This window comes from Cavia porcellus, unplaced genomic scaffold (assembly GCF_034190915.1).
Source record: "Cavia porcellus strain 051 isolate PalLab524CR breed Dunkin Hartley unplaced genomic scaffold, mCavPor4.1 scaffold_8, whole genome shotgun sequence".
Classification (NCBI taxonomy): Eukaryota; Metazoa; Chordata; class Mammalia; order Rodentia; family Caviidae; genus Cavia; species Cavia porcellus.
In genome coordinates, this window is record NW_026947491.1 from 39,709,380 (window position 1) to 39,722,832 (window position 13,453).

The 13,453-nt window shown below is 39.5% G+C and overlaps 1 protein-coding gene across 1 annotated transcript; it reads left to right on the top strand.

The window, feature by feature from the left end:
* Positions 1 to 727: 727 nt before the first annotated feature.
* Positions 728 to 1,635, top strand: LOC100722016 (testis-specific H1 histone). Its single transcript, XM_013159114.3, has one exon. The coding sequence runs from the start codon at positions 811 to 813 to the stop codon at positions 1,537 to 1,539; it is 729 nt and encodes a 242-aa protein (XP_013014568.2). The 5' UTR covers positions 728 to 810; the 3' UTR covers positions 1,540 to 1,635.
* Positions 1,636 to 13,453: the final 11,818 nt, after the last annotated feature.

A 13,453-nucleotide genomic window follows, 5' to 3' on the forward strand; every position in this document is an offset into this window, starting at 1 on the left:
ACCAAATTAATTCTATACAAAGAAAACCCACACAAGATTCAAAAGTAATTCCAGTAATTGAGAGGTAGGAATTCTTAGGCTTGAACAATTTGAGGGAAGCTTCAGTGAAGAAAGGTTTATCAGGAACTTGAGAGGAGAATGGGGTTGATCTAGAATTGACAATCGTAGGCGGATGAGAGGAAGAAAAGTCCAATAAATAGTCAAAGAATATTGATGAGTCTGGTGATCTTAAGACGATTTGAAATCTGTATTTTACCAGTCCACTTGAACGAGGCACATGAATTTGCTAAGGTGCGAGAACCAATGTTTTGCGTAATGGTCCAGTGTTTGGTCCTCCATTGGATTCATGTTCCTACAAAGCAACCGGGAGCAGGGACTGCAGATAATTAACCTGTGGGGCCTAATGGTGGGATATCTGGGCCAGGCTGTGTTTCAGGACTATCATATTGCTTGCATTGTTTGATTAGGACAGTGGACAGCAGCCCTGTGTTAGGGAAATGAGGATAATGTTTAGGGCCACAGAAGAATGGACTTCTGAGAGCAATGGAGACCAGGAGTTAAATATCAGCTCCATGGAAACTCTGAAAATTCTGTAGGATGGTTATGCGCTCAGAGCCACTGAAGGCTTGGATTGGTTTAGACACAGAAGGAAGTGTGTTCTGATTGGTTACTGAAAAGTATAAAGGGCCTTTACGTGGGTGGGGCAGGCCCAGCCCTCTTTGTGACGGCTTAGCCACAGGTGCTGTCTCACTGGTGAGGCCCAAAGGCATCTCTGAGAGCCTGTGGCCCCGCGCAGCGGGAAGCGGGGCCATGGCCGAGGCCGCTGGGCCCAGTACTGCCCTCCAAGGCGCAGACAGAGGCGCCCAGCGGCCTGTGAGGGCACCGCGGAGTGGGGTGGAGCCCTCGGTGCTCCAAGTGTCCCAGGTTGTGCTGCGGGCCATTATGGCACACAAGGGGCTGACGCTGACCACGCTCCAGACGGCGCTGGGCAATGCGGGTTGCGAAGTTCGCAGGAACCTCCACCCCGTCGGCTCAAGCGCAGCGCCCGGGCCCGAGGGCAGTGGCGCCTTCCTGCGGGTGAGCGGCATCAACTCGGAAAACTGCTTCCGAGTCTGGAAGACTCCGAAGCCCAGGAAGAAGTCGGGGCGCCAGAGGCTGGCGGAGGCCGGCGTCTCCTCCAGGAGGAACCCTACCAGGCCACAGAACCCGCGGAGGCGCCGCACCCGTCGCCAGGCGGCAAAAAAGGCACGGGAGGTGTGGAGACGCGAGGCGATGCTGAAGCTGGAGGCGGCCAAGGCCAGGCAGCGGGCCAGAGCCAGGGCGAGGAGGGAGGAGGCCCGAGCACGCGCCTCCAGGCAAGACCCCGGGCCTGAGCCTAGTGACCAGAAGAGATCCCGCTCCAAGTTCAAAGAGGAGAAGCAAGAGGTCCAGAAGCCTGAAGCTGATAAAGCAGACCAGTCCTGCAGTAAGCCGGGCAAAGCGCGCACCAAGAGCTCCACCAAATCCCAAGGTTCCCGGAATGCAGTGGGGAGCCCATAGAGGAGAGCAGCTTCAGATCATCGGCAGGGCACTGACACCTTTCCCCACAGACTGCTGAGAAAGCCGCTCTCACTCTCAATGAAACTATTTACAAGACTCTGAGTGCTATGTGTGTTTCTTCTTAACTGGAAGGGAAAGGGTCCGGGTGCTCGGGCGAGACCAGCAGCAAGAACAGGTGAAGTGAAAAGAGGAAAAGAGCTGAGGTTCTGTTCCTGCTGCGGTGCCCGGAGAGGAAAGAAAAGAGGGAAACCTCCTGCTGAACAGTGGTAGTGGGAAGTGTTGACGTGGTGCTCAACACGTTACCTAGCAACTCCAAACTGAGTTATGGGGAGGAGGGCACCTAGACAAGAGAGTAGACAACCTTAGAATGGCCCCTTGCGCCAAAATGTTCTGCTGAAATTCATTTATGACGAAATGTTTTCTTCCAAAATTGGTTATAGTGTAAATGTTGCCCTGAATTGTTAGGCTATTTTAAAATGCCTTCAGTTAAATGAAGTAGTTAAAAGCATCCAGCAAGAACATGGCACAAAGTTGTGAGTTCAACTGGTGTAAAATTATGAATTGGATGGTAATGTACTATTTCAGAAATCTATAGTGAACTATAGATTCACTATAGAAGTATAGTGAACCAGTGTTTAGTGAAACCGGGATTCTTGTCAAAGTTCTGCTGCTTTGAGTTTAGCCACAGTGTTAGCAAAGCCTTCATGGATTCATGCCTTGTGAGATATTAGAATTACACTAGTATCATTTTAGGTTATTTTATGTGTCAGTGAAATGACAAGGGGGGGGCTCAAACATCACAATATATATATTTTATGTGACAAAATAAAAAAAATAAGGGAAATAGCTGCTGAGAAAGTGCTAAGTCCTAGAGAGGAACTAAGTTTTATGCAATGCATCAGAAATACAGGAAAAGTTAGGTAATAAGATCTTTTGCATTTGTTACACCACAACATTTATTAGGCACTATATCTACATGTGGTGCAAACAATTTCTTTTACTTGAGTGAAGAGCTTGAAAAACTGTGGGAGTGGTCTTCAAGTTATCCTAGACTGTGAGACACATAAAGGGTTCCTCACGAAGTAGATCAGAGGAGCTTATTCTGGGAAAGAGCTCACTAGTAGTCTTCAACTGAAGCCTAGAGTGAGGGAAATGGACACTCCTGGAACTGCTTTTTGTTCTTGAAAAGAGAGATGAAAAAGTGTTTAAACTACTTATGAGTCTATTTTCTAGCTATGTACCTCAACATCTGATACTGTGAGCAGGTTCTGGGGTGCTGGAACCTGCTTCTGATGCTGGAGTTTCCAGGTTCTGTCTTCAACAAAGAACTGAACAAAACAAGCAGAAATAGTGGCAAAGTTTATTTGAAAAATTAAAAGTGAAAAATAAGAGAAACTGACTCTGCAGCATAATCTTGAAAGAGAAGAAAAACTAAAAAATAAAACAAAAGTACATCCTGACTGTAAGGCAGGCTTACCATACGGAAACCTCAGTAGTGTGCCATCAAAGGTGTCCTTTTATTTGCTCCACATATCACAGGAACCCATGAGAACTTCATATACAGGGTTCTGAGAATCGTTCGTGTCCTGAAATCACTTACTCCCCTAACTAGCTTTGTAATGCTCTGCCTTACTGCCTCATTTCTCCCTGAGACATAAATCCTCATAATTCCTTATTAGTTGCTGAGGGAGTGAGGTCTCTGTCTTCCAACTGCTTCCCCTGACAAGGGCTGTAGACCTTACCTACAGGTATTATGTAAGCTGCAACTACCAGAGGTTGCTGTAGCTCAACTGGCTGGTTTGAAGAAAGAAAAACCTGTTAGGAGACAGTGAAATAAATCAGTGATCATTTAACTGTTTAATAGGAGAAAGAAACTTTGCTATGAGGAACAGGTCAGATTTCCATGCTTTCTGTAGAGAAGAAGGCATGTCAAAGAGGTATGTCAGATAAATAAGAGTCTGACAGCAATAGGCTTCACAAGATCCTGTTGCTTATCTGTAGCAGCAATGGAATCTTGTTTTTGGAAGAATAACTTCAAGTCTTTCAGAGGCTCACAGGAATAGCTTTTTCCTTTTGGGTGATCATTTTTTTTTCAGACAGTTCAGGTGGGACTGGCTTTATTCTTGAAAGATGAATAGAATTATCTATCTCTTGCAACCTTACCTCAGTGGATATGGCTAGGATCACTGAAAAGGGACCCCTCCATTTTAGCTTTGTTCTGTGGGGGTTCCCTACCTCCAAGACTTTAGGAGCACTTTGTTTCCAGGGCAGATACTAGGTGGTTCCCTTGGGCTGGGAGCTGGCAGGACAGATTCCCATACATTTAGATAGTCTATTGTACTTTGCCCAGATTAATTAGATAGTGTAAGAGTCTCATGTTCTCTGGGTCTACTGTCATATCAGAGGTTACAAATAGCCTCCCATGTAACATCTCAGATGGGCTCAAACTTAGCCCAGTTTGGAGGAAGTGATGAAATTTCAGGATGCCATTGGCTGCAATGACAGCCAAGATGTAGACATCTCGTGGCAATGTTTTTGCAGTGCTTGCTTTACGGTCTGCTTGTTTCTGTCTACCTTTCTAGAAGATAGAAACCACCAGGTAAACTGGAGGGGGTACTTTATTCCTAAAGCCATTACTACCCCCTGAGTTTTTCGAGAGGTAAAAGAAAGCCCATTGTCACTCTGGAGGAAATGAGATCATCCAAATTTAATAGTGATTTCTTTAAGAAGAACCTCCATAGTCTTTTATGAATGGGTAGGAAAGGATTCAGTCAAAGGATTCCACCTGTAAAGGTATCAATTAGGTCTGCTATCTCTAACAACTTCTTCCCCCACTAAGAAAAGTCCCAGAGATGAAACAGAATACTCTAATTCATGTCCCCTTTTCAGTTCCTGATGTTCAACAGTGCAAAAAAACAGATCAACGGTCAGAAAGGGACAAAAAAGAAAAACTAAGATTATAGCTGTCGTGATTGGCAAAAATCTAAATCCACCCATGTCACTTAATGGAAAACCCAGGAGTAGAAACAGAAAGAGTTCCTGTTTCAAGTGCAGAACTGGTCACAGGACATGAGACCATACCTCTGCTTGGACTCTGTTCAAAATGTGAGGCAGATAATGTGCCTCACACATGTGTGGTATTGGAAGTTTGGTCTTTCCTGTCCCTGGATAGGCCAGCCAAAATTCTCACTTTCTGCTCCTACAACTAAAGAGACCCTCTGTCCATGGACTTTGTGATCTCTTCTGAGAAACTCAGATAATCTTGGCTGTCATGGTGAGGAAATCCAATGGCTAATTGACAGCAGATTAGCTCCTTCAGTTTTGACTTACTTCTCTGGCAACCCAGAAAGAGAAACTGTGGGAATTTTTTATGAGGACAAATATTTCTTTCCTGTGTGGGAAGACAACTGTGCCAGTTAAATTAATTCAAGAGAAAAGAAGAAACCTACATGTTTTTTCAAAATCAAAGGCTTAATTCCTATCTTCAAGGGTGAAGATTTGTAAGACCAGCTGGTTAAAAAAAGAAAAGGGAAGAAAAAATAACACCACTTGTCACAAGACAGTGTCTGGCTGTGTAACAATATAGCTGAACTCTCTGCTACATGGCAAGGCAGGATGGTGCTCTGCACCAAAACAACAAACCAAATGAAAAAAACACTGACAAACTGGGGTAAGTGGAGAGAAATTTCCAAAATGGGGTAGCAAAATACAGCAAATAAACAATGGACAACAAAGCACACCAAACTCTAGGAAGTACATAGCATAGCAAACTATCTGGCTACTTAACTCACATGCATGGAATGAGGCAAGTGAGAAGAAAAAGTCTATTGCTGCTAAAAGAATAAGAGAGGCCATGCATTCCCTTCCTTCATCCCCCAGGGAAAGGGGAAGGAAACCCTTCGTGATGCCATGGGAATAAGTCTTGTAGATCCTCAACATAGAGAAAGGTAGGAAAAAGAACAAAACAAAACAAACAAACAAAAACCTTCACAACAGTTTAGAAGCAAAAAGTGTGCTCAGCACCTTACTTGAATCTCTTGGCTGGAGAAGATAAATAAACGTGTCAAGCCTGACAGGTGAGGTTGTTACCAACAGTCATACCTGAAACTTCACAAAAAGAACAAAGCCATGTCCATCTGCACTGCTGTACCCATTCAGAGAAGCCCAATCCTACTACCTCTGCCACCAAATTTCTCAAGACAGCAAACTCCTCCCCTGCCCTTTGAATTCCTTTTTTCTTGGTGGTTCTGCTCTCAGAACTGGCTCACTCCCACAAGAGTGGAGAGAGCATAAACAGCCATGGTTACATAAACAGAGGTTTCTCAGGTGGTCTGTCTCCCCTCTGCACCTTTAGCTAATGCTACCCAGTTCTGAGGTACTGGAACACCCTAGTGGAGCTAGTTTCTGGGTTCTTTCTTGAACAAAGAATGGAATGAAGCAAGCAAAAATGGTAGCAAAATTTATTTTAAAAAATGAAGTGAAGGGTAAGTGAAGAACTGGATCTGCAGAACAATGCTGGGCCAAGTAAAAGAGAAGAAAAAATGAACAAACAAAACCACAGAAGTACACCTTAGTATTAGGTTTGGCTACCACAAATAAAACTTTAGTAGTATAATTTCAATGGTGGTATGGTGTCTCCTTTTTACTTCCTCCTCACATTGCAGGAACCCTAGACCTCCAGATACGAGGTCTAGATAATAATTTGGTGCATATAGTCTGGAATCTGACCACAATTAGTCCCCCAATCAGCTTTGCCATTCCCTGCCTTCCTGCCTCAATATCTCCTACAAGGCAGGTTTAGTGATATGTATTTCAAGCAAGCAAGAACATTTTAATCAGGGCCACTATTTGCCCTCAAACACTTTGAGAACCATGCTATAAGCCTGTGCCAAACCATGTTCTTACAGGGAACTGGGTCCTGACATTTGTGCTACTGAGGATAGAATTCAGTCAAGATACATAGGCAGCCATGCAGACATCTACATAGAATTTATTGTAAAGTGGCTATAAGGAAACTTGGGCCTTCTCTCCAGGTGTCTCCCTAGAGTAGAAGTCGGGATATCTCTGCACACAAGACCAACTCCTCAGGTCTGGGAACTATGGTAATTATGGTGCTTATTAATATTTTTCTTAGAAGTTATACCGGAATTGCAAAGTATCTGTTTTTTTTTTTTTTTTTTTTTTTTTTTTTTTTAAGACGGTTAACGTTCCTTCGTGGCCTTAATCATGTAAGAAACTTACAAAAAAATTAGGAAAGATAATTTCTTGATTTAGCCATGTCCAAGCTAAGAAGGGACAGACATTCAATCTTTAAAGATTTCCTTTATTGTTATTATTAGGCCATAGGCTCTGGCAGTCAGGAAAATATATACTTTGTGTTTTAAACAGAGGCCCTGAGTCTCTGGGCCTGAGACCTAATAAACATTACAAATACGTTATATATTAAGGTCTTTGTTTCTTTCCTATAATTGGCAAAGCATGCTATTTCCCCTTTGTCCTTCAAGTCAACTAACGTTTAGTTACATACCAGATGAAGTGACAGCAAAATGCTTGCAATGTATCTCTAAATCTAAGCTACAATATATGCATTTATTTGAACTTTGATAGTTCTCCATGGGTAATTAAATTTGCAATCCATTCGGATGTCTGTGAGTGGTGGAATGAAGCAAATAGATTCAGAGTAAGAAGCTACCTGAATTTAGGCTGCGAGGAAAACCAAACATGGTCTATTGAACATAATTTCAACAAAGTTAATCAAGTGGTATCATAGCCAAATTACCTTCCCCTTTATAGCTGTGGGATTTTAGATTTACTAGGAATCATTGCACTTCTGTTTGTATTATGATTTCTTCATTTAAGCAAATGTGCATCCATTCAGTAAAACTTACGTAATTTATTAAGTGGTTCCCTTATAGAGTCAGTGGCAACTGAGAGACACCTAGGCCCTGATCTTATATAGTTAAAAATGGTCACTTTAATTTTTTGTGATAAATTCTAGCATGATTATATGCCAATGAAATATAAGAAATTACCTTAACTCAATGGCAAACTATCCACATTGTCCAGATTCTATTGCTAGCTGGGTACTCTGCAAAGGAACTCCCCCAAAATGGGTAATCTTAGTCATCAATATAAGATTCTTAATCCTGTCCTTGGAATGCTGACATGGATAAAACATCATCTCAACCAAGCTATGCTTGCTTTTGATTTGAATACTGGGGTATTTTATTCAGAGTAAACTGAGTATCTTAACATCACTCCTTTGCCTTCATTTTACCTCTGCTACCAGTACAATACTATGTAGAGTTGTTAGAGTTCAGAATTGTAACAGATCTTAGATACCCTCTAGAATCACATATTGACTGGTTGGTTAAAAAACAGCCAATGAAAATACAAATGGCCTTTATTTCTTTATCATCTAGATAATAATGACTAGGATTTTTAATCTTTGAGTCCCAGTAGTTTACTTTTTAAATTCCAATTTATCAGTACATGATGGCCATACATAACATACATAACATACATTTATCATGGGGAGTTGACACATGTACATAACATATCTGAATTGTTTTCTGCACCTCCCTTCCCCTCCATACCCTGCTCCCTTTCCTATTTGCCGATCAATCTCCCTGTTTCCTATTATCTTTTATTTCACTCTTTATTTTTTGTGTTTCTAATATAAGAAAAATCATGTGACATTTAAGATTGTGTGTTTTATTTCACCTTACATTATGACCTTAACATGTATTCGTTTTCCTATAATTGACTCAAGTTTACCCTTCATTATGGTAGAATAATATTCCTTTATCCATTCATCTATGGATAGAAAGATAGACTTCTAAAATTTAGCCATTATGAATTGTGCTTCTATAAACATATATATGTGTATCATTCCAATATGATGTCTTTAACTTTTGGGGGAAAATATGTAGATGGAGAATAGCTGAATAAAATGAAATTTCTAGTTTTAGTTTTCAGAGGAATCTCCATGTTGATATCCATGATAGTTGTGCTAGTTTACAATCCCAAAAACTGTGTAGCAGTGCTCCTTTTCCCTTGCAGCTTAACGAGCATTGATAATTATTTGATTCTTGATGACAGCCATTCTTCCTGGAATAACATGTAATCTCAGTATTACTTTAATTGCCATCTATCCAATAGCCAGAAATGTTGCACATTTTAAATGTGTTTAATAGTCATTTGTATTTCTTCTTCTGAGAAATGTCTCTTCATCTAAATTGTCCACATTTTGATTGGGTCTTTTATTTTTGGGCATCTAATTATTTATGTATTTTGTATATTAGTCCTCTATCTATAGTATAGCTGGCAATTTTTTCCCTTTTCTGTAGTTTGTCTTTTTGCTCTGTTGTTTGCTCTTCTAGGAAAATTTTTCCTTTGCTATTTAGAAGATTTTTAATTGAATATAATCTCCTTTCCTGATTCTTGATGCTATTTCTTGTGCAGTTGTGGTTGTTTTCTGGAAGTCCTTACCTATTCCTATGTCTTTAATAGTTTTACTTATTTTATCCTGCAGCAGAGTGTTTTTCCATTTTAATATTTAGATCTTTCATCCATTTTGTACAAGGTAGGACTTATGAGTCTAGATTCAACCTCAGCATGTGGATAGTCAGTTATCACAGCAGCATTTAGTAGCACAGCAAATGTTTGCAAGATGCATTATGGTAGGAATATAATGCCCATATTAATTAATTAATTAATTTGGGTTTTTTTTTTTTGAGACAGGCCTGACTATGTAGTTTAGGCTGGTCTTGAACTCATTAAGTAGCCCAGGATGCCTTGCACTCAGTGATCCTCTTGCTGTAGCTTCCTAAGAGCTGGGATTACAAGCATAATGCACCACACTCAGCTCTGTCCACATTTATTTTTTAGTATATTTTAGTATTGATGAGTTATTAATTTTAATTTCATGAGTTTTATTATTTAAACAATGTGTATGTAATAGGAAAATAAAGTATTACATTTTTAATATGTAATGAAGTTATAATAAAAACATTTTCAACAATTGTTTACTTGCTTATAAGATCTAAAAAATAGCAGCAGAAATGAAGTTTTATGTGAACTACAATGGAAATACACAGAAACAACCTTTGCTTCAACGGTCACACCAAGGCCAGTCTTCACACATGACAACAGTAACTTCCATGTGCAAGTCTCGTTTGCACTGATAGCACATGTACTTAGCTTTCCTTCCCTGTTAGGCAGCCCATAGTTGTCACCTCTCTTGTCTTGCTCCTTTGTCAGGATTTTCTATTATATAGTACAAAGTGCACTTATCAGGAAAATGAAATCACAATAAAATAAAACATCTAGTACCTAATGGGTGTTTAGAATAAGCATCAACATTTTCTACATCAACTGTTTGCTTACTAGATCTAGAAAAATCACAGAAGAAATAAATTCTTATGTGAAATAAAATGAAAATAACAATAAAACTCTACCACAAAATAATCTTTACTTCAATTATCACACCTATGGCAATTTTCACACATGATAACAGCTTGTTCCAAGTATTGCTTATACTGATAGCACATGTGTTTTGTTTTTCTGTCTTCTTGGTAAGACATATTGGACCTTTTGTTTTCTTAGGAAGTTCTTGTGATGTTTCACCTGTCTGTTCACTGGACTGCTCCAGAATTCTTTTGAGAAGTTCTTTGGGCTGTTATACATTGTTCTTCCTCTTTTGTAATTGATCATTTATCAATTCCAGTTCCAATCTTCTAGGAAAATTTCTCTATAATATTTTGTGCTTGTTATTTTTGATGTAAACCATGACACTATTTATGCCTGACACGTTTAGGATTGGGTAAAATACACACACTGGCCAACGTTTTGTGCTTCTATGACATCATTGTTGCTGTACACTCATTAACATCTACTCCCTCTTTCACTTGCTTGTAAAATGTGACCGTTTCTAGTTCCATTTGTATTTAGGACTCACTATCAATGTTTAATTGCTGTTTGTCTGGCTTTTAAAAACTTTTTAAAGAGAATAAAACAGAACAGAAGAGAAGAAAACAAAGCAGTTCAGTACAGAACAATATAAACAACACAGGAGTTAAAAGTAAGACAGTAGGAAATCAGTAGTGGCTACCATAATGTCTCTTGTTTCTTTGAAATAGTTGTCCATATCTTCACACACAATAAATCTGAACAAAACAAAATAGTATAAAACCAATCAAAACCAAATGATGAAAGCATTATGGGCCTTCGAAACCAGACAATAGGAAATCAACAATAGCTACCATACTGCCGCTTGTTCTCTTCAAAACAGCTATCCATACCCTCACACATATTGAAATCAAATAATAGAAAACAGACAGAACCTATCAAAGCAAAGAATAAAATCATTATAGGACTTCAAAAAAAGATGATACGAAATCAGCAATGGCTACCATGATGTCTCATTTTCTTCAAAATAGCTTGTTATGGATTAAAAACCAATGGTCAACTTAATACCAGCTGGATTAAATCAGCATGGTGCTGAGCACAGATGTTCCACCTGAGGAAAGTTGCCAGCATGAATAGAGAAGTGAAGATGAATGAGGCAGTGTGAGTATCTTTAAGTGTCACTGTTTGAGCCATTGGCTCTGCTTGTGGAGCTCATCATGACTGGCTTCCCCAGTGTGAGTTCTACCATTGTCATCAAAGGAGCTCGGGACCTTGTTGGTGAGAGTGGTCGTGGTTCACTTTGGTGACGCTCTGGTCCTTACATAAAGCATTGCTTCCTGGCTCTGGAGGGGAAGACATGTGCTGTTTAATCTGCAGGAGAAACTTGTCATGCTGGCTTTCTGGCATACACTCAAATGTTCTTATCTTCAGAGGAGCTCGGGACCTCTGTGTCACTGAGGATGGCTGGTCTTTATTATGAGCATGACTTCTTGGCTCCAGTGTAGAACCCTCAACCTACCAGTACAGCTCCTTCACCCTACTGGCAGAGACTTTCTAGCTTCCACCACAGATCTTTAAGCCTTCCCAGCACAGATCCATAAAAGAGTCTTTCTTGTGGCTCTAGACCTCCAGTTTTGTCGTGGGAGGCATTGTCATGGGCTCTAGGTCTTCTCTGGACTCATGCAGGACATTGCTATGGGATCCAGGCTCTTGGCTGACTATTTTGGGTCTTTAGTGCTGTGGACAGATTTCCTGCACTTTCTTGCATTTTACTCTGGGTGACCATCATAAAATAATATTATAAATTCTATGTCCTGATTCTAATTGTTCTCCTCACAACCCCTGACTACAACATAGCTTTTCATATCATCACACATAATAAAATCAATTTTTATAAACTCTTTAGGAGAAATTCTAGGCATGTATAATCCCATACATGTACAATTATCCTTTCTGTATTAGAGGAAAAATCAAAACAAAACAAACAAAAAATACGAGAAAAACAAGAAACAAAAGAGACATATAACTAACAACAGAAAACCCAGAAAATAACAATATAGGCTTTCAAAACAAGGTGGTAGAAACATAACAGAGGTTGTTATTTTGCATAGTTACCTTCAAAAGAGTTGCTCAAATTATCAGATACAAGCATGCAAAATTGATCCAATCCTATGAATATTAACTGTTTTGTTCCAAGAACTAAAGAGTTAGTAGTACAATCATCTTAGCTATCTTAAGTGTATATATACAAATTTATGTATTTTTTCTTTTCTCTTCCTTATTTTCTCCTTTTCCCTATCTGAGTTATTTTTCCCTCTTTGAGCAGTTTCTTAGTCTTTCACAATGTTTATTGAAGATTTTTCATCTTATCTATGCTTTAAGTTTCTTCCACCAGGGAGACAATATGATATATACACACTTGAGTTTGATTTATTTCATTTATGCAAATGATCTCAAGTTGCATCCATTTACCTATAAAAGCCTCAATGTGGTCCTTCTTTAGAGCTGAGTAGTATTCCATTGTATAAAAATACCCCATCTTTTTTTATCCATTTCTCGGTTGATGGGCATTTGAGTTGTTTCCAAGAATTGTCTATTATACATTGTGCTGCTATAAACATAGGAGCACATATATTACTATGATGTGATGTTTTCAGTTTTTCTGGGAATATGCCCAGAAGCAGGATAGCTGGATCAAACAGGACCTCCAATCCCACCTTTCTGAGGAACATGCAGACTGATTTCCCCAGTGGTTGTACCAGTCCACACTCCCACCAACAGTGCAGAAGTGTTCCTTTTTCCCCACAGTCCCTCCAGTATTTGTTATTGGTGGTTTTCTTGATCCTGGCCATTCTTTCTGGGATGAGATGGAATCAGTGTTGTTTAATTTGCATTTCTCTAATGAACAATGATGCTGACCATTTTTTCATGTATTTATTTGCCATTTGTGTTTCTTCATCTGAAAATTGTCTATTCATCTCAGATGCCCATTTTTGGATTGGTCTTTGAATTTCAGGGGCCTGATTTTTAAAATTCTTTATATGTTCTAAATAGAAGTCCTTTGTCTGAGAGACAGTTAACTAAGATATTTTTCCCAATTCGTGGGTTTTCTTTTCACTCTGTTGGAGAATTCTTTTGACACGAAAAATCTTTTTAATAAGATGAGATCCTTGTTACTGATACTGGGAAATATTTTCTGTGCAGTTTAATTTTTGTTCATGAATTCTCAGCCGACACCTATGTCTTCAAGATTTGTACCTACTTTGTCTTTCAACAGATTTAGTGTTTCTGTTTTAATATTTAGATCTTTGATCCATTTTTACTTTAGTTCATGGTGATAGGCATGAGGCTATTTTTAGTTTTTGGCATATGGAAAGCCAGTTTTTCCAATACCACTTATTAAAGAGGCTATCTTTCTTCTAATGAACATATTTGGCCCCTTTGTTGAAGATAAGGTGGCTGAGTATGTAGTTGTGGTTGTATCTTCTAATATATTTCATTGATC

Excerpts from the sequence above, each read along its gene's own strand:
- LOC100722016 (XM_013159114.3), top strand. The coding sequence starts at position 811 with ATGGCCGAGGCCGCTGGGCCCAGTACTGCCCTCCAAGGCGCAGACAGA.